Source organism: Dermochelys coriacea, chromosome 11, assembly GCF_009764565.3.
Source record: "Dermochelys coriacea isolate rDerCor1 chromosome 11, rDerCor1.pri.v4, whole genome shotgun sequence".
NCBI classification, from domain to species: Eukaryota; Metazoa; Chordata; order Testudines; family Dermochelyidae; genus Dermochelys; species Dermochelys coriacea.
Window position 1 is genome coordinate 10144478 of NC_050078.2, and position 25438 is coordinate 10169915.

Sequence of the window (25438 nt, forward strand, 5' to 3'; positions counted from 1 at the left end):
AGAAGGTTTCTGAAGAAATAGGTATGATGGCTGAAGTCTTTATCCCATAAATAAGAGATGAAAAATGTGTTTGAAATGATGCACCAAAATATTTGTGTTTAGACAAATGGGGTTAAATTCTTGAAGGTTTAATTTTTTATTCTTTTTTAGTTCACTCATATTGTCTTTCATTGCTCTTGTACATTCCTGGCCAAAAAAAAAGTATTGTTAAACTGGTATTTGAGATTAAAATCTTCTGTCACTACAGGAATTAAAATAAACCCAAATGCCTCAATATTTGGGTATATTTGAGTAAACATATCTATTTTGGCATCTGTATTTGTGTTTTGTGAACCATTTGAGGCTGAAAAAACAGGAGATCAGTATTTCCATCTTTCAGGAACTAAAATTCACTGGGAAGACCAGATCTCATGTCATTTTGGCTCCATAATATGGCTCTTTAAGAAATTAAAAACACAAACACCACGCATGAGTAGGCTATGATTTAGTCACTGGTATTTTTAGTAAGAGTCATGGACAGGTCATGGGCAATAAACAAAAATTCACAGCCCCATGACCTGCCATGACTTTTACTAAAAATACCTGTGACTAAATCTTGGGGGGGAAGGGAGACTGTTGTGGGGGTTGGGGTCAGCAGCACCAGCTGCTGTGGGCTGAGGACCCTGGCTGCTCCAGCCAGCCTCCCTGGGACCACTGCCAGGGCCAGCAGACCCTGGCTCCTCCAGCCGGCTGCCTGGGGACCACTGCAGGGGCCAGCAGGCCATGACTCCTTCGGCCGGCTACACGGGGACCACTGCTGGGGACCACTGCTGGGGCCAGCAGACCATGGCTGCTCCGGCTGCCCTGGGACTGCTGCTGGGGGTTGCCTGAGCAGTGGCTGGTGTGGCTGTCCCCGGGGTCACCTGAGCAGCTGGCCCCAGAGCCAGCTGCTTGGGCGGCCCTGGGGTCAGCCACACTGGCCACTGCAGAAGTCATGGAATCCATGACTTCCACGACCTCAGAGACAGACATGGAGCCCTACCCATGAGTCAGGCCATGTCTACGCTACAAACTTTGGCTGACACAAGTTATGTTGGCATAAAGTCGCTGCAGTTAATATGTCACTCGTGCATGAATACTTGGCTTCTACAGGTACTCACCAGGAGTACTTGTGTCTCTGTGTAGTGTGGTGCACCATGGGTAGGTATCCCAGTGTGCAATTTGCCACTGCACTGTCTTTGGGGAAGTTTTGGCAATGCATGGTGGTGCAGAAACGAGTCATGCAGAGATAACTGGGAGCAAGGGAGCAAGTTCTCAGCATGCAATTTTCTCCATCCCATAATGTCATCCATACCCCATCATTTTCACGCCTTTTTAAAAAATCCCAAGAGCTCACACAGTCCTCCTTGCCGTCTGCCATCTCTGACAGTAGGATGGAACCTGCAAAGCTCTGCACTATTGTCACAAGAGTTGCAAACACCATGTCCTCAGTGCCATTTGGGGAGTTGGGTGTTACTGCATGGCTGTAATGGGGTGCTTACATTAGTGGGATTAAAATGAAAGTGTAGACACGTGCACAACTAGGTTGATGCAAGGTGACTTGTGTCCACCTAACTTCGCAGTGTAGACCCAGCCTCCGGGTATAATGAGTCCCTCTCTCTTCTTACCTTGGGCTGTCCCTAACTGGTATGGGTATAGGCCATGTTGTGAAGAGGCACATCCCCTGTTGTGAGGAAGTGAAGCTAAGCAGCAATGCTTGGACAAAGAGCGTATAGAAGGAATGACTGAGGCACACTCTGTGGTCCTGTCAAGACTCATTTGTGTTTAAATGAAATCCCTTGAGTTTTACTCTGAGAGTGTAAAGCTAACCTTGGTTAGGTGAGATTCAGTTACTTGAGATTCAAACTCAGAGGAATTATACACCAGTCGTATTAAAAAAAAAAAATCTACCGATATAACATTGCTCTGTTCTTGGAATAAGAGAGAGAGGCAGTTACTCTGTGATAAAGGCAGGTTAAGGACTAACTCCAGCCACAATAGGGGTAAACTAGAGACAGAATCTGGGGGAAGAGAGGTGCAGAACTGGTGAGTGGGCAGAACTGAATTGTCTAGAGAAGGGAGTGCTGAATAGATGAATTGGGCCAGGGGAATACAGATTGGCAAAATTGGAAGGAGCTGGCCTTCTCCCTCTTTGTAAACCTGGTGGGACAGTTCTGTGTGTCTGGGGCAAGATAGCCTGGTGGGAGATGGGGGAGCGCTGCTGTGAGAGCCTGGGGGGCAGCCACAGCTAAAGAGAGTGATGGAACTGCTAAGAGGAATCCTCAGTGGAAGAAGCAGCATCATGTGGGGAGGGAGAGTTGGTGTCCTGCTCAGAAGGCTTCAGCAGAAAGAGAGGAAGGGACCCACTGGAGGGAAGCCCAGCCCCAGCAGGAGTAGCAGATGAGCCCTGACTCCTGCTCATTGATGGAGGAGTAGCCATGGGAGTGAGGGAGCAAAAGAAAAGCTGAAGGAAGTCCAGGCCTCAGCGGGTGGATCATGCCTCGGGGAGGGAAGGTGACCCTAGGGTTGCTGGGTGTCTGGTTTTCGACCAGAATGCCCAGTTGAAAAGGGATTCTGGCAAGTCCGGTCAGCTGTGCAGTAGGGCTTAGGCAGGCTCCTTGCCCTCCGTGGCTCCGTGCGGCTCCCGGAAGCAGCGGCATGTCCCCCTTTCGTCTCCTAATCATAGGGGCAGCCAGGGGGCTCCGCACGCTGCCCACCACCCCAAGCACCAGCTCTGCAGCTCCCATTGGCCAGGAACCACAAGCAATGGGAGCTGCAGGGGCGGTGTCTGCGGACGGGGCAGCGCGCAGAGATGCCTAGCTGTGGCTCCACACAGGGGGGACATGCCACTGCTTCCGGGAGCTGCTTGAGGAAAGTGCCGCCCGGAGCCTGCACCTCTGACCCCCTCCTGTGCCCCAACCCCCTGCCCCAGCCCTGATCCCCCTCCCACCCTCCGAACCCCTCAGTCCCAGCCCGGAGCACTTCCCTATACCCTACACCCCACATCCCCCAGCCCCACGCCAGAGTCTGCACCCCCAGCTGAAGCGCTCACATCCCCAACCCCTTGACCCGACCCAGACCTCTGTCGCACATAGCAAAACTCTCATCCCTGGCCCCCCACCAGAGCTTATACCCCCTGATGGAGCCGGCACCCCCCCACACCCAAACCCCCTGCCCCCTCCCACACCCTGAACCCCTCATTTCTGGCCCCACCCCAGAACCTGTACCCCTAGCCCAGAGCTCGTACCCCTTCCCACACCCCAACCCCCTGCCTCAGCCCAGAGTCCCCTCCTATATTCCGAACCCCTCGGCTCCACTCCCCAGCCCGGAGCCCCCTCCTGCATGCCAAACCTCTCATGCCTGGCCCCACCCTGGAGCCTCACCCTAGCCAGAGCCCTCACTCCCTCCCGCACCCCAATCCCCTGAGCCAGCCCAGTGAAAACGAGCAAGTGAGTGGGGGTGGAGAGAGCAAGCGATAGAGGGAGAGGGGATGGAGCAGGGGATGGAGCCTCAGAGAAGGGGTGGGATAGGAAGCAGAGCAAGGGTGTTTGGTTTTGTGCAAGTAGAAAGTTAGCAACCCTAGGCAACCCACCCAGGACAACCTTGACTGCCGCAGTAACCATGGCTGGCAGGGAGCAGCCCATCCTCAGTGCATGACTTTTACCAGCGTGCCAGAACTACACGGCTGGGATGTGGATGTTGCTCTCCTTGGAATTTGGGGTGTTTGGCTGTGGGGTTTAGGATTGGACCCATCTCCGACAGAACAAAGCCAGCATGTTCCTATTTGTTTCCCACAGAAACTATGTGGCACCAACTACCCGCTCAGCATTGCCTTCATCGTGGTGAATGAGTTCTGCGAGCGCTTCTCCTACTATGGCATGAAAGGTACATGGTGTATCTAATAATAACCCTGCTTTACTTTTCTTGGCAGGGCCCCACTCACCCTGGTCTGTTGTCTTCACATGTACTCACGTTGCTGCATTGTATATTGACTCAGAGAGAGTTCTTCACAGTATCAGCTGAACTCATTTAAACCTGATGTGCCCCCTGGGCCAGGTTTCCCAGGGGCTTCTAATTTTGTTCACAGATTCTGGTTTGTGTGTGCACTTACTGCATTTACATGAGCAATGTGGTACCCTATGTGGGCAAGGGCTTGCTTGCGTAAAATCAGAGGCTAGGATCGGGCTGGTGGGAAAATATGTCCCTTTATGCACTCTGGACATTGATAAACTTACAAATAGCGGGGGCCTGAAACCAGACTAGCCAGTCAGAACCCCTCCCAATTTCAGGGGTGTCAGATTTGAAGCCACAGATCCACACTTCTTTGAAGCCACAGATCCACAATGCAGATCTCTTAAGTAGTAGGAGTTCAGAGGAAACTTTCCCTGGGGCTGTTATGCCCCAGCTGCCTACAGGTTTGGTTTCAGATCAGATGCCAAACGGGGAAGGGGGCTTCTATCTGACATGGCTGGAATCTCCCCTTGAGGTTGCAGTCTCAGAGATTCACTTGGCCTTGCTAGATTTCCACCATTCAATATCGACTGATTTCAGGACGTCTTTGCCATTTGGGACCAAACATTTGCAGATTTGTGGACAATAATGAATTCTAATCCAAATCTAAATTCTTGATACGGTATCAAAATGAGCCCTAGTCTTAACCTGATCCCATCACAACCTCCTTGGGTTGCTTACAGGGTGCAGCACAATCTTTGGCAGCCCCAGTTCTAGCCCATAGGCTGCTGAAGCAGCTGTTCCACACGCCTATGTAGGTTTCTAAGCAGCAGGATCTGTATAAATGAAAATCCTGTAGCCCTGCCCTGGTCTCCCTTGAAATTGACCTTGCACATTGGTTGCTGCACAAGATAATGTGGAGATCCACTGCATGACTGCTCCACCCCTACAGCACACCATGCTACCCTCTCCCTGTGGATTTAAACCTCATGGATGTCCTTATTCCATCCTTACACAGAAGGGTGAATATCAGCCTTACTGAATACTTTCAGGTGACAGATATCCAGATCCTATCCTTGTATAAGACAACGCCATCTGAACTCAGGATCAGCTTCATAAAAGAAAACAGGCCCATTACATGTCACCTCACTGTCCACATGTAAATACTGAACAGCTGTGGACCACTGACGCTCAGGGCAAGTGTCCTCAGGGGGAATGCACTGCACACTGGCAGAATGTGGGTCTTTGTCTCCCTCTAAAAGCCGGACTAGGTTTAGGAGTTTATAAGTCTGCTTCTATGTCCAAGATGATGACTTGTTCCTTTAGCTCACATAGGAGGGGCTCATGATATTAAATATGGAGGTCCTGGGTTTGATCCTAGCCAGGGGCCCCATTACTATAGTATGAAAAGGATCTAATGAGAAATGTAATGATACCTGACCGCACGACAGGTGGGGAAAGAAAAGTCACAAAGGCGAGTCCAAGACTTTTAATGCTTTACATGACATTGTGTGCATCATAGTCTTATACAAACAATTTGGTTGACCTTAGTCACAGTAATTTAACCCACCTTGTTCACCTGCCTGGCTGTGTATGGATTATCTGACCTGTTTCATTTGTTTCCTTTTTTTCAAGCTGTACTGACTTTGTATTTTCTCAATTTCCTCCACTGGGATGAAAACCTATCCACCACCATTTACCATGCCTTTTCCGGCCTATGTTATTTCACACCTGTCCTTGGAGCTCTCATCGCTGACACATGCCTTGGAAAATTCAAGTAAGGAAGGAAACCTCTTTAGTTCAAATATACTAACCTCCTGCTTTCCCCTCCCCAATAATGAGTGAACAGCTGATATGCTTGCTGAAGCCTATTGTTTTCAGGGCTGCCATAAAATAAGTGCTTCAGCACCCGCATGTGGGGAATCATGATGTGTGTATTGTGTGGCACAATACTGTGGTGATGAGACACAGGATTCAAAGATACCCCCTGAGGCTCAAGGTAGCTGTATAGCACGGTGGTAGGCATGGTAAAAAAACCCAGAGCTGGAGCACTATTCTTAATAATGCTTTGTATTTCTCTTCCATCTGAAGCTCAATAAATGATTTACAATGATTAATAAATTAAACCCCATAAGTTCCCTCTGAGGAGGCAACCATTATTATCGCCAGTTTACAGATGAGGAATCTGAGGTATAGAGAGATTAACATGTGACTTGCCTAAGGTCAGTGGCAGAGGTGGAGATAAGGATCCAGGAGTCCTGCTTCCCAGTCTTGTGTTCTTATGTCTAGACCATATTGTCTTCTCAAAAACAACATGAAGATCTCTCTTCTTTCCAGAACCGATCATGGACTTCCAGTTTCATGCGGTCCTAGAAACAAGGGTCTGAACAAGAGAAAACCAGTTTGGATCCCTCTTCCTGCCAGCATGTTCCCAATAGGCCATCAATATCCTTTTCCCTTATGCTTAAATCCAGCTTTCAAACCTCATTGTCCATTCAAACAAATAACATAACACTGGAGGTTTTATTTTGCTGTTTGGTTACTCAAGTTTAACAGCTGAGTTCACTGATATACAAGGGTGTCTGTGACCTGAAGGATATAAACCCTCAAGCAGATCTCTTAAGTAGTAGGAGTTCAGAGGAAACTTTCCCTGGGGCCATTATGCCCCAGCTGCCTATTGCAGGGTTTCTTCCTCTGAAGCAGCTGATACTGGCCACTGATGAAGACAGGCTGTTGGTCTAGGCGGGGTCTGATCCCATCTGGCAATTCTTACATTCCTATGAATTAGCTGAGTCAGTCGGGATTTGAACTCATTCAGGTTCCCAACTTCTGCTGTGACCACTGGATCACAAGTTATCTTCTAGAGCCTCAGCTGCTGTTAGATCATCAGAATGCTTTCATCACACTGTGTTATCCTAACCCCTGCATCTGTCAATGCTGCTCTTAAAAACATCTGCCTGAAACACAGATGCATTGTACCTCTTTGGAGTGTATGGACATACAATCTACATATGCACCCTCCAAAGTACGCATTCATTTGGCAGGTGGCCTGGCAAATGCCTGTGTGTTAATCAACTAAATATGACCTGGATAACCACCTAAAACAGTATTTTGAACTGGAACATGGTTAGTTAATGCCACCTGGAGATCTACATGTGCACAAAGCAATGTCTGTCCCTCTCTGTTAATTTTAACCCCACTATCTGAACCCATTTGCCTCTCTCTTTCCTATGACACTTTCAATGCTGACACAGGAGTTACAGGCCTGGGATCTGCCAGTGCTAGGGACTGGCCAGTTACCAGTGCAAAAGCCAAGCAATCCCACTGTATCAGGAAAAGCAGATATGCATTCTGCTTGCAGGTCATAAATTACCTGACAGTATTCACCTGCTACTGTTTTCTTTCTTCTAAGGACAATCATCTACCTCTCCATTGTTTATGTGACTGGGCATGTGATAAAGTCTGTCGGTGCGATACCAACTGTGGGAAACCAGGTTGTTCATGTGTAAGTAAGTCTTGGAACTGGTGTTTTGATACATTATTATGGTTATTCATTTATGCAGCACCCAAAGAGGCATCTCTAATAGTGTCTTCCCTTTGTCATGTTATCAGCCTTGGGGATTTTCACAACATGCTTTTATTCATATACATTCTGCAGTTTATGCAGCTTCATAATCGTAAACCAAGCAGATAACTTGTGCTAGAAATAATGGCCAGTCTCAAGACCTGCTAAGAAAAAGTCAGGCAGAATGATGTGGGTGAAGTTTAGGGAAAGTGCAAACAACTTTGTATGTGTCTATCAGTGGAGCACGAAATCACCAGTTCGAGCACATTTCCAAAACAGACTGGCAGGACCACAAGGAACCTATCTGTTCTTTAGTGCATCTCGCCTCTCTCCCTCCAGAGCTTCAGTCAGTCTTCTCCCCAGTACTGTTCCCCAACTCACTTCTTAGCATGTCTAATAAAGTGCCAGTATTTTTGTCTAGCTGGGGACAGCTCAGAAAATGTACACAACCAGGCAAAACTACATCACATTTACTAGACACCTTTCTAAGTTCCCTGGGCCCATCCAGCTCCATGTATTTTCATGCTAGTTGGGAAGCATTCTGGGAGGCCACTGTGTGACTTGGGAGGCCATTAGTTAGCAATGGATGGATCTCACTAGGTTAGGAGTTTGGGTGCAGAGAGCACCCAAAAGTGACGCTGATCCAAACCTTTTTTGCTGGCAAATCTGGACTGGAAATCTTACAAGAAAAGGTTCACCCTCTCTCTCGATCTCTGGTATTTCCTGCTTCCAGCTGAGCCAGAAACCGACTTCTCATGCATCTCTGCACTTCCACTTTCATACCTGGTTGATACTCAGAAATGCAAGAAAACAACAAAGTTAATTGAATTTATCCAACACTCCAAAAACAATGGTTCGGTTTATGTTTTGATGGTTTAGGATGGGATTGGGGATAATTCTTTTGTTCCTATGACTAACCCATCTCAGCTTGCTCTTCACTCACAGTCTATGTGCAGATTAATAAATGACACATCTAGTTTAAGATGTATCTAGAGTGCTCTGCTTTATCCTAAAGGGATTCTGTGGTGCTGAAGTTTTTCATCCCTGTTTGAAGGGTTCTGTCCATGCTTGGCCTGGCTTTGATTGCCCTTGGAACGGGAGGTATCAAACCATGTGTGGCTGCCTTTGGTGGGGACCAGTTTGAAGAAGAACATGTAAGATTTTATTTTCTAAACTATGCAGTGTCTGGTGTATTAACGTATGGGGAGATATATGACGTGATCAAACTGCAATCAAATGAAAGCATGCTCTGCCTTGGGAAAGAGAGATGATAGTACTTCACAGTTCCATCTTGAATCTCAAAGCACTTCACAAACATTAATTAATGGGCCCTCACAACAGCCTGGAGAGAGGTAAAGCTTCAGTCACCAATGAACTGCAGCTGCCTCTGAGCCAACTCAGTAACTCTGTCACTAACATGTTGCAACACAAAATAATAATTTGGGGGCAGTAAGTAAAGAAAAATATTATATTTGATTAAAACTGAGGCACAGGGAAGAATTAGGTAGACAGATTATTTCCTGAGTTGGAAGACACCAAAATTGTCACCTCTATATGTGTGAAATTGCCTCTTTAATGACCACAAGTAGTGAGCACCTTAGTTTTATATCTTATCCAAAAGGCAGCACTTTCATTGTCTTTGTGATCCTTAGCAACACTGGTTCAGTACAGAGCCAGACAGGAGAGTGCCACATCACCAGCACCACTGACTGAAGATCCTAGGTGTTCATTGAAGTCTTCTATCCAACCAGTTGCTTCCTTGTTTATTAGAGCTGATTAGAAATCAGAATTTCTATCCTTTGGATAATTCCAATATGTCAACATTTGTTTTAGAACCAAATCAGGGTAAAAAGTCAAAATATCTAAATTTTTCACAGAACAGAAAGTTCTGAAAAATTTCAATTTGGAAATAGCACAATATTTCATTTTAACTTAGCTATTGTAGTGCCTCATGAGCACGGTAGTCCAGGTGCTTCATGTCCCCATTCTCCCCTGTGGGCTGGGCTCTCTAGCCAGACTGCACCTCCCATGATGCAGCAAAATGGATCAGCTGGAGGGGAGACCAGTGCATCATCTGGATAGGTAGTCCAGCCAGGGAGCCCAGCCCATAGAGGAGAACAGGGGCGTGATGCACCCAAATTACAACTCCCATGAGGCACCAAAGCAGTTCAGGCAGGCTCAGATTAATGTCAAATTGACTTGAATTTAAATGCTTTTTGTGGCAATTTTACAGAATTGACATTTTCACATTCCATTTTGAAACTTTGTGTTTCATTTGTAAAAAGTTTTCTATTATATCATAGAATATAAAATTTAAAAAGTCAAAATAGGAACAAAAGTTTCTGATTTTGTTGGAATGAAATGTTTTGTCCCCCCCTCCCCCCCCGCCTAGAATTCCATTTTGTGGGCAATTTAGATCCCCCTCCCCATTTTGGAATGGGAGAAATTTTAAAATCATGAAATTTCCTGCAAAATAAAAAGTCTGGTTCCACCCAGCTGTACTGACTCCTGTGACCTTCAGCAAGTACTTAAGATCACTAATTTAGTTTCTCTATATGTAAAATAGTGGAGATAGTAATATTTCTACATAGATAAAACTGCCTCTGCAGATCCCTACTTATCCAAGTTAGGAACTGTGGAGATCATATAACCAGAGTGCTCCTGTAACTCTGATAAATAACCTTCCTTTAATTACCTCATGGGGACACTGAAAAGTTTCTTATCTAGAGACAAATTCAATTCTGCAGTACATTTGGGCACAACTGCACTGATGTCAGTAGAGTGTCAGCTGCTTACAACAAGCTTGAATTTAATCCCTAATACTGAACACTTGTTTTCTTCAAAGAACTTTATAAATATAATTGTCCTTGGACCTGCCATGTTTCAAGCAGTGCTTCCATGAACAATGATAGTGGCCACTCGTTTAGAGCTGCATCTTTAGAACACACACACACACACACACAAAAAGGATTTATTTGCAGAAAATTTCCTTTCCAAGCATCTTTGTCTGAAGAATTGGTCGCCCAGGCTAAATATGGCTGAACAAAATCATATTGGCAAGATTTTGTATAAATGCAAAAGCTTCTGTGCATATTAATGAAGGGCCAAAGCTGCTTTTAAACGATGTGCTATGCTTTGTATAATACTGAAAACCGTTTCTTTGTTTCTTTATTTTCCTGTTGCTAGGGAAATCAGGATTATCATGAATGGTACCTTTTTCAGAATTAGCTAATCCAAATCACGATATAAACGTACTTCTGCTGCAAAGATTAATAAAGCAAGGAAAGATATCTTTTTCTAATGAGTGCAATATAAAAATTGCGAGGTCATTTTTTATGTTCACACTTCTGGCATTCAGATCATTTTTTGAAGTAGTTGAAATTTGTAAATGTGTGAAATGAGATGACCAAAATTCTTTACAAATCACCATTCTCTTTAAAAAAAAATAGCAATGTGCTGGTAAAATAATCATATTATTACAAAAACCAATCTGTTTGCAATATCATATGCAAGAAGCATAATTCCTACCTGATGGTTAGAGCAAGGAATTGAGGGCCAGGACTCCTGCATTCTACTCCTGTTTCAGGTACAAATGTGACTTTGGGCAAGATACTGAACCACTCTGTGCCTCAGTTTACCTATCTGTTAAGTGTTTTCAAGAGTTTTGTGAGGGTTTAAATTGCAGGTACTTGTAAGGCACTTCTACTTCTGTGCTATATAAATTAAAAGTATTAATGTTAATCTCTTTTGCTAATCTAGTAGACATTATATATATTACACATGGAAAGACCATAAGGTCATTTTGTTCATCCACCTGCCTGTGCAGGGTTATATATCTTATATATTTCCTAGAGCTTTCTTCAGTCTCACTTTAAATGCCTCACGCAAATGGTCTTTCACACTTCTTTTGGGAGACTCTTGCAGGATCAAAGAGATCTCACCATTAAGATATTTTCTCTGCTATTCAGTCTATTTGATTTCACCTTGTTATATCTAAAGACACAATTCCACCCCCTTTCATTAACATCCAAGCATCTCAAAGTGCCTTACTAATTTCACAGAGGTTCTCTCTCAGAAACCAGGCCACAATGAGGTGAACAGAGTACATCCAATGAAGTGAGCTGTAGCTCACGAAAGCTCATGCTCAAATAAATTTGTTAGTCTCTAAGGTGCCACAAGTACTCCCTTTCTTTTAATGAGGTGAGCGTTATTTGTATTTGTTAAAATTGCTCTTAGCTCCTCTTTCAAAGCCTAAACTGTCATTGCTACCTATGCTCTTAATTTCCCCATGGAACCAGTTTATTCAATGCAATATTTTGTGTTCAGAACCAGCAGGGCACGAGTGAGCTTTCTTTGGCTGTTCCTTTCAAGCTACCCTTTGCATACTGGGAAGTGAAAAGATACCAGACTAAATTCTCTCATCCAGAGGGCTCCATGGCTCAGCAGTTTTATGATGTCAAAGGTCATGGATTTGAATCCTGCTAAGCAAATAAAAAATACAATGGCATTCAAATACCAAGGGTTAGAGATGTGTTATGAGAACTTAGATAGAACCGAAGCGGGCAGAGGAGTAAACTTCCACCACATCTTTATCCCCTTGTAAAAGTGTAGCCTGCTATTGGGGTGGATCAGTGCGAGGTTCCTAAGCCCCTTGTAACTATAAAAAATACCTCACAGGGGTAGGGTGACTAGAAAAGTGTAATATTTTAACTATATAGACTAGCAGTGAAGATTATTAGCTAATTGACATAGATAGCTAGAGATAAAAATAGAGATATGGACTTAATAGCCCCGGCACTGTTTACCATTACCCAAAGAAGTGAACTACGCAGACAGTTAGTATCTGAATAAAGGTTCATTGGTCCTTAGTCCTAGATAAACCATTCACTAATAATATGCAGGCTAGATTGACTGGCACTGACAAGCCTAAACCTTCTGTAGGGGCCAAGTCCAGGAGATCAGTGAACAGTCCAGCTCTTCACTTTCTTCACTTCACTGCAGAGGCCAGAGACACATATGCTTTGGCACATTCCCCGCACAGACTGCAGTAGCCTCCATGACTCTTCTGAGGGTAGCAATGGTTGGTGAAGCCACATAGTAGCAGATCCGCTGGTACCACCCTGAATGTTCCCTGTGTCCCCCAAGCACCCACTTTGCATGAGTGTGTAAGGAACCCCCTCTGTGAGCTCCCCCAGTCCTGTCCCAGCCTCACCTCCTGCAGCAGAACCACAGCAGTTTTCTGTTGCATCAGGGGACCAAGGACAAGGGTCTGAGGTGGAGAAGGGATGAGGCAAAGCAAGGCTGCACTACCACTCCTTCTCCATTGGCAGAGATCCCTGAGGGACCTTCTCCCAAGGGTTTGAGTTAAAGCTGCCCCCCCTTTAGCTTTGTTACACTGGGGCCAGGTAGTTGAGAATCAAGGGACTGTAACTATCTGTCTATCGGAACTCAGGCTCATATCTTTAATTATATTTAGGTGCCTAAATCCCATGGTAGGTAAGTGCCTAAATACTTTTGAGGTTTGGGGCTTGATCCTCCACTAAGTACTGAGGCCCAAATTGGCTAGCCCCAGGTCACACAGATAGTCCCTTCCAGAGCCCACTAGAGCTGCCATGCCCCCCTTCAGGGCTGAATCACAAGGCCATCCACCCTTTCACTAATATAACCTAGCTCCCTATGTACATTCTTTGCTGTGCTTTGTAGATTACATTGCTGTGTCTGAGTGGGGGAAAAAGCCTCCTAGACACTACAGTTTAGGAGCATTTCTCATAAAGAAAAATGTTAGTGCCTTGCATTGACCAGTTAGTTCAAATTGTGCCTTTCTGGATGTTCTGGCCCTTAACTGACTTTTCCAAAGTGTCTAAGTGACATAGACCCCATTGAGAGCCAAATGACACAGACACTTGGGAAAATTTCCTCCTCTGTGCACATCTTCGCCCTCTGTTTTGTATTGAAGAGAGCTGGTCACACACACACTGAACAACTTCATTTGTGAAGACCTTGGAGAAAATCAATTTTCCCAGTGTAATTCCACCAGCTCCAGTGCCCAGAGGTCTTTCCAGCTACATGGTAAAAAATCCAGAGTATTCCAGTACCACTTTTTGGTTAGCGTCTAGAAGAGCTTTTGATCCATGGTCTGAGCCAACCGGAACCATCTACAGACCGCTGATATATGGAGGGATCTGACCCTCTGAGGTGAGGTGTTCAGCATCTCAGAAGAAGGCACTCAACATCTTAATTGGGCCCAACATGTGATTCATGGTTTGACTTTTACAGAGGCAGAAATATGTACCTTTCATGTGTGTGTATGGCTCTGCCTGAGGAGCGGAGGGGAATGAGAGAGAGAAGAAATCCTATTTGTCTCCCCTGTGCCTGGTGTGGGAGGGGGAGGGGAGGGGGGTACACACACACAGGGCAAATGTGACGTCTGTTGGTTGACCCCAACCCTATACCTCCTGTGCATCCCATTGGACATATGGCAAAAGCTAGCATGGCCAGCAAGTGTGAGGAGGGACCACTCTTAGCAGCAGGTTCCCCCTACTAAGCAGATCAAAATCAACATACAAATACTTGATCCTTACCATTGCTAAGCATGAATCACACAGAGGGTAGCTCAAAAAAACTTATGCTCTAATAAATTTGTTAGTCTCTAAGGTGCCACAAGTACTCCTTTTCTTTTTACAGAAGGTGTGTTGCCCTAAGTGACTGGAAAGAAGAATGATTTGATTGAGTTCTTTTTACGGGGTTTATTAATAACCAAATATTGCACTGTTGACTCTCACCAGGGGACCTATCCTCAGGCCCTTTCTTCCTCACAGGAGTTTCACTGGGCCTGCATAATTTGTTTTGCAGAATAGATCCTATTTGTTTGGAGCTGGTTAAATCATCACAACACTCAGTTTCGTTATTCTTAGCTTCTCCTCTCAGACCCTCTAGCAGATCAGTCTCTCTCACACACTCTCTCATTTGTGCTGTCATTACAAGCTCCTCAAAATGCATAGGTTTCTGTTTCTATTTAGGAAAAAAAAAAAAAGCCAGGACGTGGGAACAAATGACAAGCTGTCAAGCGCTGCCAAATTGGATTGAATTAGGTGACAGCGAATCTGAATCAAGCTACTTGTTCTGAATAAGTAAACACTTTCCCGCTCCAACTTCCTGACAGATACAGAGCAGCAGCTTTTCCTCCAAAATGCCAAGAGACCCGAAGTGCTTTTCAGTAACATGAACTGATTTGTGTGAGCCTATGCCATCACCTAAAAGCAAGCTGGTTTGCCTGCTTTTAGCTTGCAATTTATGCACCATGTGTCAATATTAACCCAGCCCTCCGAACAAGAGATTTGATAGTGTTCCATTTGCAAATCCAGTGCTGTGCTTTGTCCAATATACTGATGTTGCCTTGTCTCGTTTTAGGCCTACGAAAGGAACAAATTCTTTTCAGTCTTCTATCTAGCTATTAATGCGGGAAGTTTGATCTCCACATTTGTTACTCCTGTATTGAGAGGTCAGTGTTGACTGAGAATGAACCATTAAATTACCTGCACTGTGACTGTTCGGCTGTGGATGGTCAGGGTCTTATGATGATTGACTGTCCGAGATTACATTATCTTCTGCGCAACCAGTGGGTTGTATTTTTGCCTTGTTAATCCTGCTGTAGCTGCATAACAGGTTTATAGAAACTAGGGAAGAGTCAGACATACCATGCTACAAGCTGCATTTATTTTCTTTAAAGCCAGCCTGAGACATAGAATCAAACATTTAGAGCTGGAGAAGACCCATCAGGCCATCTCCCTGCCAATGTGGGATTGGCATGTTCTGCGGCCCATAGGTAACATATTGATAATGATTGATCTGACCCTACTCCTTATAGGCTTTAATTCTGGGTTACTTTAGTAGGACTGCCTAGGGCTCCAATTCTGCAAACTGACCCCTGCTCTCATGCAGAGCCCCACTTGCTTCAGTGGGACGCTGGACAGGCATAAGGGTTAACCTGCATGGATCAGGTTGCAGATCATGGCCTAGAGTGGCTTGTCTTGAGGACCCGCACAGGGCCTATGTCCCACTTAAGGTCTATTTTGCATTCCACCCATTTTTGTTCTGAGTCTTGCAGCACTTACTTCATTGTATTTCAGTGCCTGAACACCTCAGTGGTTGGCCCTCTATAAATAGGGCCCTACCAAATTTACGGCCATGAAAAAAGTGTCATGGACCATGAAATCTGGTCTTTTGTGTGCTTTTCCTCTATGCTGTACAGCTTTCACAGGGGAGACCAGTGTTTCTCAAATTGGGGGTTCTGACCTAAAAGGGAGTTGCAGGGGGTCACAAGGTTATTTCAGGGGGGTGCGGTATTGCCACCCTTACTTCTGTGCTGCCTTCAGAGCTGGGCATCTGGACAGCCGCGGCTGTTGGCCAGGTGCCCAGCTCTGAAGGCAGCACCCGGCAGCAGCGCAGAAGTAAGGGCGGCAATGCCATACCATGACACCCTTTACTTCTGCACTGTTGCCTTCAGAGCTGGGCAGCTGGAGAGTGGCGGCTGCTGACTGAGGGCTCAGCTCTGCAGGCAACAACGCAGAAATAACAGTGGCAATACCATACCAGGCCATCCTTACTCCGGCACTGCTGCTGGCCGTGGCGCTGCCTTCAGAGCTGAGCTCCAGGCCAGCCACTGCTCCAGCCACTGCTCTCCAGCTGCCCAGCTCTGAAGGTAGCGCTGCCACCAGCAGCTGTGCAGAAGCAACCCCTCCCCCACAATAATCCTGAGGACCCCCACACACACACACACACAATGACTTTTGGGTCAGGACCCCTACAATGACAACACTGAAATTTCAGATTTAAATAGCTGAAATCATGAAATTTACTATTTTTAAAATCCTATGACTATGAAATTGACCAAAATGGACTGTGAATTTGGTAGGGCCCTATCTATAAATATCCAAACATACAGAGAAGAGGGCAGTGTCCCATAAACTGAGGAACCTGGCACATTCAATAGGATTTTTTTCTCTGACATCTTTCAGAAGGTTTTATTCTGAGTGATTATTTTAATATCCTGCTTGTTTCCTGGAGCTAGAGATGTGTGTGTCCACTATATTTGTGCCAAAGCACACAGCAAAAGACAAACTACATCTCTCTCTCACACACACACCTGTGTCAACATTTTGGTGCTAAGAGGCTGTTGCTAAATTTGTTCTGTGGGTGGATGAAAATCCAGTTCCCTTAAAACTTTTACTCTATGTCAATGCAGTGGAACATCAAACCAATAACCACACCAAACTGGAGGGTGAAAGCAGAAAGGGTGGTTTAGGTTTTAAAATTATTTTCTGCGATTCCTGGAGGAGAAAGAGAGAAGCAATTCCTTTGAAACTTGGCAGCTCCATGTGGAGCATGTAGATTTAGATGGCAAAATCCAACCATTTCTGCCCATGCTGTATGTCACAAGTTAAATGTACATGTTAAAGTGTCACTGTTTGGTTATTGGATTTCAGCTAATTCTTTGGAAAGTGGCCAGATAAAAGATAGACACACACTACTCTGAAACTGACCGTGTCTTTGCATAAGAATAATACAAAGTAATGACCGGAGGTTTCACTAGATGGTTTCCTGTTTTGCTTTAGCTATGTGGATTTTTAAACCACATTTATTTACTACTACTGAGTGTAAGAATAGCAGTAGTTTCTAACCACTGGAATGCAGACCATACTACTGGATCTCTGTTTGGGACTGGCTCTCCAGGCACCCACAGGAATGGAGCTGTGCTGGGTCATGGTACAACCCTGTGCTGTGTTCCCACACTGTACTGTAGCTTGAACTGCTCCAGTCCCCATTCTCACAATGCTACTTTCATTATGAGTTATCACAGGACTGGGGTTTGGAGCAGGCTATTTTCCTTGGGGCCAGGGACGACACAAGTCAATAGGATACAGAGGGTGTTGGTTCATACAGCTGAAATCTTAGGGTCTGATTCTGTGATCTCACTTATTCTGGTGTACCAATGGCGCTAGCTATTCCTGATTACAGTGATGGAAGGGAGATAAGATGCCCCCAAATGGTGGCGAACCACTGTACTGATTACCCAGGCCCATTAAAATAAGAAGAGACTGCTGAATTGGAATTAATTTGCAAACTGGATACAATTAACTTAGGCTTGAATAAAGACTGGGAATGGATGTGTCATTACACAAAGTAAAACTATTTCCCCTTGTTTATTTCCCCTCCTACTGTTCTTGTCAACTGCTGGAAATGACCCACCTTGATTATCTGTAACTAAAACTGTGATTAATCACGAATAATTTTTTTAATTGCGATTACTTATTTTGAGTTAATCATATGCGTTAACTGTGATTAATCGACAGCCCTAATTGATAGTTAATAGAGAATCATAAGCTTTTCTTGAAAAGTAGGATTTAAAGAGGTACTTGGAGAAGATGTTGGAAGTATGAATAGGAGTTATAGGTAAAGGGGACTTCATGGAAGAAGATGGACAGGCAAGAATAGTTAAAGGAAATAATGGGGATATTGGCTATGTAATTTGGTTAGAATTTGGTTGGATCTGAGTTACTATAGAGAATTCTTTCCTGGGTCTCTGGCTGGTGAGTCTTGCCCACATGCTCAGGGTTTAGCTGATCACCATATTTGGGGTCGGAAAGGAATTTTCCTCCAGGGCAGATTGGCAGAGGCCCCGAGGGGTTTTTGCCTTTCTCTGCAGCGTGAGGCAGGGGTCACTTGCTGGAGGATTCTTTGCACCTTGAAGTCTTTAAACCACGAATTGAGGACTTCAGTAGCTCAGACATAGGTCAGGGGTTTGTTACAGGAGTGGGTGGGTGAGATTCTGTGGCCTGCGTTGTGCAGGAGGTCAGACTAGACGATCATAATGGTCCCTTCTGACCTTAAAGTCTATGATTCTATGATCACTACAAAAGGTTCTCTCCCCCCCCTCCTGCTGGTAATAGCTCACTTCTCCTGATCACTTTTGTTACAGTCTGTATGGCAACACCCATTGTTTCATGTTCTCTGTGTATATAAAATCTCCCCACTATATTTTCCACTGTATGCATCCGATGAAGTGAGCTGTAGCTCACGAAAGCTTATGCTCTAATAAATTTGTTAGCCCCTAAGGTGCCACAAGTCCTCCTTTTCTTTTTAAAAATGATCAGTTTCTTTTATGTAAAACTTTTTTTACCCACTCGGGGGCCCTCCCCTGCTTCCACCTACCCTGTTGCTACTCACTCTTTTACTCACTCTCTGCCCCATGCAGCATCTGTTACTGCTCATCACCATACCGTGGTAAGGACTGGCCCCTTTCACCGTTGCTGTAGTTGGAAGAGGTTGCTGTGCCAGCCCTGCTTCTAAACTGCCACCATCAGTGGATCCCCAGGGCACTTGTTTTAAGTGGGTTCGGTGCCCAATGTCAAAACCTGCTGAACAAGTGGAGAGCTGAGCGAGGCGACTGCTTCAGCAGAGGTCGCAGTGGAGGCATCAGGGTGGGAAGCATGGGTTGAATTTAATCATGGTGAAATGAGATGCTTTTATGATGTTATCTTTTAGGGGATGTGAAATGCTTTGGAGGAGATTGCTATGCCTTGGCTTTTGGTGTCCCAGCAGCACTCATGGTTATAGCCCTGGGTAAGTGGAAACAATCACAATGCTTAGACTGTTCCATTCAGGATGCTTAGAGTGTTGCTGTCCACTCTCACTGCCCAGTACACCTTCCCCCCTCCCCCCGAGAACAAATGAAGTGTCGAACCCCCCGCACAGAACCCCACTGGCAGGACAATCCACATCTCCTTCTGTTCCTCTGATCCCCCTATGCAAGGGGTTGCCTTGCCACCTGTTGTCACTTTCACAGGATGGGCCTGGCTATGTCCTATAAGACAGCAGTTCAGAACAACAGTGGAAAACATCCTGAAATATATCAGGGGCTGTCACATCATGGCCTTTCTGCAGCATGTGCCATGTTGTGACACTTGTCTGCTGATGCTGTGAGGTGTGTCTCAAAATATGATGTCCTCACATGATTCTGCTTCGAGAGGCTGCAAAGCAAATGTCCCAGTGCGGTGGTTTGCAACATTGTACTTGAGCAAGTTTGGTCTCTGGGGCCTGCACAATTTGCAGTCCTAGGTCTCTCAGTTCAGGGCAATTGCATCTGGATTTCCCCCTCATGTCCACCAAGGGCACTCACTCTAGGATGCTGACTCCTCAGCTGTCACCAGTCTTGGGTGGAGACCTGTGTGAAAGCATTTCAGCGAAAACATAGATCTAAAAAAAGTTCCTAGATGCTTACCAGAGGTCACCCCATCCGTCTTATGGGGTCTCTGTAGGCCAAAGTTCTTCCAACCCTTCCCAAGAAAGATTGGGGCTCCCCTTGGACAGAAGGTCTTGTCTGTCTGCTGGATCAGAAACAAAGCTCTGAGTTAGATTAAACTCAAGCTATTTATCCAAAGATCCTTTCTTTGTCTGTTGGACTCTGGAGAATCCAATCTGAACCAGTAGATGCGAGCCTCTCCAGGTGGTGGTACATCTTTGGGGATGTTACAACCTGAGTGAATTTGCCAACCCCCCACCACACACACTGTTCTTAGTTCCTGGAAGGGCTGCAGTCACCCTCGCTCAGGGAACTACATACAATCCCTGGCCCACAACGATACATACACTTAGTACAGTAAGATAGTCCAAACATATTTCAGGAAATTACCATATCTGTCACAGTAGGCTCCCCAGTGTGTGGGATGGAAGCTTATCACAGTGCTTCTACCTCAAACTCACACAGTTTGCAGCTCAGGGCATCTCAACTTTGTACCCACATGGGATTTAACCGAGACTAGATAAACTGCCTTAATTCTGAGCTGTCTTGCTTTGGTTGGCTGTAATTGCCCACGCAATTACTGTTAGAGCCTATTATGTTATAGGAATAATACTGTACATTCCTATTCCTCAGTCTCAGACACTAGCTGTAATTACACAGCTTCCCAAATCTAGCACTTTAGCCCCACCATCTTATTGCCAACATATTCCTCTTATAGGCCTTATAAAATAGCAAATACTGGCTGTGTTTCTGTTGCCATTCCTCAGTGACCAGTAGAAACACTGACTTGTTTGTTTCACTATTAAAATTGTTAACTAGTGTTGAGAACAAGTCCCATTCATTCCCCTTATTATGCTGCACTCAAGAGTTTTTGTCACTGCATTGTGTGAATTCTCTTTCAGATTGTTAGTTTAATTAACAGTCCAAGGGATCATGCAGTTTTCAAAAAATATTGGCTTAGCCGTAACATCGGTGACCTGGAAATTCACTCTTCCAGAGATAATGAACATGGCATCTTTCTGGACAGCCTCCAGCAAAGAGAATAGAACAGGACACTAGAAAAAGATAATAAGCCAATGATTAATGTTACAGGAATTGATTTCAAAGAGTGCATGGTCACTCAGTCTGAGAAGCCTCCCATTTTCCCACATGGTTTGTTCCTATCAGGTTAAGACACTACTGGATGTTTCCTACACAAGTATATGACAAGTATTTCTAGCAGGGTATCAGTAGCTGGGGAAAACTGACTTGCAAAAATTGTACAGTATCGTGGCACAAATTGACTATAATCCTATTTTCTGCTGTGGTTCTACTACAGCATTCATAGCATGCTGAATAAATGTCAAAATAAATGGGGTCCAGGGTCCTGGTGCAACATGTTAGGACACTGAATATACACTCATTACAAGGGAAATCTGGAAATCATAGAACCATAGGGTTAGAAGGGACCACAAGGGTCATCTAGCTTAACCCTCTGCACTACATGTGTCATCGAGTGGCTAGAGCAGGGGATTAGAAATCAAGACTCCATGGGTTTCAGAATCTGTGACTCGGCGCAAGTTTTTTAGGCTTTTAGCCATTTCTGTCCTTCATTTTACACATCTGTAAAAGGGAGATCCAGCTCACCATTAAAATTGTCAGCATTTTGCCAATGCATGTAACCTTGGTATTTGAGATACTTCATCCTGAATATCCCCATCTCAGACAAACACTTTAGGAACCATGCTTTGCTGTGCCTATATCTGGTGCTTGGGGAGAATGACTTGGCAGGGAAAGATCTTTCAAATTGTCCATCCCATCATATTCACAATTGATCTCTGTGAACTCCAGTGAGCACCACTGAACAATTTTACCAGAGGTTGTGGTGGATTCTGAATCACCGACAATTTTTGAATCCAGATTGGATGTTTTAAATCCAGATTGTATTTTTTTGAAAAGATTTGCTCTAGAAATTATTTGGGGGATATTCAGTGGCCTGTGTTATCTAGGAGAATCAATTTTTAAATCAAGGCTAGAGGTTTGCCCTCAAAGAGCTGCTCTAGGAATTAATTGTGTAAAGTTCTAGGGCCTCTGCTATACAGGAGGTCAGACTAGATGATCACAACGTTCTCTTTCGGCCTTGGAATCAATGAAAAAACAACTTGGTTTGACTGATCATGCTAGAAATGGATTTGAGATGCAAAATTTGGATGCAGTTTTACATCTGGATTCCACTCACCGGAGTTCTAGGTGTTCATAACTGGGGTGGTTTTTTTTGGCCCAGCTCATTTTGCAGATAAGGGCCAAATGCAACATTTAGATCTGGATCAAATTTCAGATTGCAACCCCCAGATTTAGGGTAGAGTGGCCACTCTTCCATTCCCAGAATACCAGACATTCCGGTACTTCCAGGAGTGGCATGGGCTGCGTATGCACCATGTGGGTGCCATTTTGAAGAGCAGACTTCTCCACTCCTGACAGTGTGACCTCTCACGCACATGCTGGTGGTGGCGGAGCAGCGTGCTCTTCAAAATGGCGTCCACCCATTTGATACTGGACAAAACTGCATCCAGTTTTATCTCCATGCTGTATGGGCAACAAACCAACCAAAGAGAGGACCGTCCAGTTTAAAACTGGATGAATGGCCTGCCTAGTTCATGGCTGTTTATAATTTTGCCTCAGACCATGCAAAGTGGGGGTTCTTTTCAAAGGCATTATTTTCATAAGAGTTAGGTGCCCCATTGATCTCCAAGGGGGATTGAGTGCCAAACTGCCATGTGAGCCCTTGAAAATCTCCGTATATACGGTGTGTGCCACTGAATACATCTCAATGACACATTATATTCACAGTCTGGGCGAGGGGAGGTGCATGGATGCTTATGTGTTTGTTTTATGCTATATATATCCTGGGTCCAATCCTGCTGCGAGTGCAACTCCCATTGAAGTCACTGGGAGTTCTCTGTACAGGAGGAGGCTCACAGCCATGTGGCACTGGGAAGAATTCCCGATTTGGATTCTAATGTTTTACAGTTGTGTTTATTGCTGGAAGTGGAATGTACAAAAAAACTCCACCACGAGGGAACGTCTTACTCGAAGTTTGCCAGTGCATTGCGGTGAGCTTGTTTCTGTCCCATCATTTTTAAGCACAGTTTACAGGTTGTAGCATTGTAAAAGCAAATTTTCATTGGGGTAAGTGTTGTACCTTTTTAATATAATAATGTAATCTGGAGATATCTGGGAGCCAGGAACTCCTGGGTTCTGCTCTCGGTGGTGCCACTGATGAGATCTGAGGAAGGGGAACTCATTTGGGGACCGATTTTGACACCCTTCCTCATGCTGAATGGTGCCTTACTCCACAAGACATTCCCCTGAGGTCAGTGGGGTGACTTGCAACGTAAGGATGCTAGAATCTGACCCTTACACTCTCTGAGAGGAAACTCTGAAAAGTCACAGAGTTGCCGAATCACAGGTTCATTTTTCTTTTTGCTGTTCTGTAACTTTTTTCCAAAGTTGATTAGTTCAGCAGAGAGCAGTAGTACACATACTCCCTCACCAGCTAATCTTGGTATTGTTATGGTAGCAGTCACCAGTACACGGTAACACACCGTTTTACTAGTTCTTTTTCCTGGCATGCAAGCAGTATACAGTCTTTGAAGAAATACTGTATTGTTGTTAGCTTTGCCATATAGTTTTTATCTGCAGGAGTTGTTACAAACAGCAAGCATTTTCCGTCTGCCTTAATCTCTCTAACTGGAGTCAATCCTTGAGTCAGAGTTGATTCCTGGGAATGGGCCATTGGTTTGTCAAGGACAGCTGTATACAGTGTAAATAAACAAATCACACGTAGAAAATACCGACTTGTCCTCTGATGGAAAACCAAGCTGCAAGGCCCTGAAATCAGCTACTGCTCGAGAAAGGGACAACAGCATTAATCTACAAACAGGCATGCAGAAAAACAGAGGAATGAAAATTCTGGCTGTGTCTACACTAGCACTTTTGTCGGTAAAACTTTTGTAGGTCAGGGGTGTGAAAAAAACACACCCCTGCCTGACATAAGTTATACCCACAGAAGCACCAGTGTGGACAGTGCTGTCAGCGGGAGACACTCTTGCACCGCTCATTGGGGGATGGTTTAATTATTCGGACAGGAGATCTTTCCCATCGACACAGAACGGCTATGCAGGAGACCTTACAGTAGCACAGCTGCAGCGGTACATCTGTGCCTCTTTAAGGTCTGTAGTGTAGACATAGCCTCTGGCTGTGAAGTTGCTGTAAATAATGAGGCATTTATTCCTTCGTGCCAATGGTCAATTCAAACTGTGGTTTTTAGAAAAGAAAAATAAATGAAGTGATGTTGATATAAATAAAATGAAGAAGATTTTTCCTGTGACTGGTTTTAAAACAAGTAAGAAATGATTTTGGTGACTGGTGTCACCTTTGCCTTTGAGAGATAAGAATAGAATGTAGCTGATCCTCTTAATCAGACCAGCATCAAAACAGGCTTCCCTGAGAGAATCACTCACAAAGAGCCTATCCTGCAACCCCTCAATTCCCACTGACTTCAGTTGTGAGCATCGCTCAGGAGATGCCAGAGACTCCCAGTACTGATCCCAAAGTAAAGAGATCAGGGGGGAAAATACAGGGATAATTAAAAAGAGGAAGGGATTCAGAGGGTTGTTTGGTGGGAGATCCAATGGATGGGAGCAGGACATGAAGGGGGATAATACCCTAATGTGTAATACTGAGGGGAAGGGCAGATCTGGTGATGGAGTGAGCATTTGAGGGGGTGCAGGAAGATGCAGGTAGATATTTTGAGGTCAGAAAAATAGAGTGACTTCATGTGTTATGTTTTCACATGCAAAGATCAACCATATCAGTTTGATTTAGAAAAAACGCAAAGCAAGAAAAGTCTCCATGGGAGAGAGAGAGCACACTGTATGTGTCTCCTGTATAACATGCAGCATCGACTTTGCCTGGCAAAAAGGCAGCTACCCCTGCAGTCAGCAGACTCCTAGGGACAGAACAAAGAAAACAAGATTGCACAGGTTTTAGAGGGGAAGCCGTGTTAGTCTGTATCAGCAAAAACAACAAGGAGTCCTTGTGGCACCTTAGAGACTAAGGTTTTTTACTGAAGGTAAAATATCCATTACAATCAACATATCACACAGACTATCATGAGAGATTGTGCCACACACTCTCAAAGACACTGCAGAACCACGTGATCAACACCCTAAATACATTTGTTAATTTCTAAGGTCCACAAGGACTCCAAGGTTGCACCATTTCTGTGGCTGCGTAGACCATACTATGGAGGTTTGAGAATGATGAGGGAAGTTTTGATCTGGAAATTCTACGTGGATGGGGGGGGATGAAAGATGGGATAAGGGAGATGGTCTCACTGGTTGACATACACTTAAGTTACCCCTGTAATTCATTTGTTCCTCCCTCTAGTTTGCTATTAGAAACCGCCTGAAAAATCGCTCCAAACAGATTCCGAAGAGGGAGCACTGGCTAGATTGGGCATCAGAAAAATACTCAGTAAGTGATGACTTACGTGTAAGTGACTGAGTGTCTGGTTCTGTGATCTGGCATGGGCTGTGTGGTGCCTTGGGTTCTTGGGCTGT

The 25438-nt window shown here is 44.9% G+C and overlaps 1 protein-coding gene across 2 annotated transcripts in view; it reads left to right on the forward strand.

Moving 5' to 3' along the window:
• Positions 1 to 25438, forward strand: part of SLC15A2 (solute carrier family 15 member 2) — a 74229-nt gene that overhangs the window by 8792 nt on the left and 39999 nt on the right. For both annotated transcript variants that reach the window (XM_043504937.1, XM_038421908.2), the window contains 8 exons: positions 3816 to 3903; positions 5605 to 5746; positions 7382 to 7474; positions 8589 to 8688; positions 14945 to 15035; positions 19079 to 19156; positions 22845 to 22927; positions 25266 to 25352. In XM_043504937.1, the coding sequence (XP_043360872.1) occupies positions 3816 to 3903; positions 5605 to 5746; positions 7382 to 7474; positions 8589 to 8688; positions 14945 to 15035; positions 19079 to 19156; positions 22845 to 22927; positions 25266 to 25352 (762 nt within the window). The remainder of the gene's footprint in view (positions 1 to 3815; positions 3904 to 5604; positions 5747 to 7381; positions 7475 to 8588; positions 8689 to 14944; positions 15036 to 19078; positions 19157 to 22844; positions 22928 to 25265; positions 25353 to 25438) is intronic.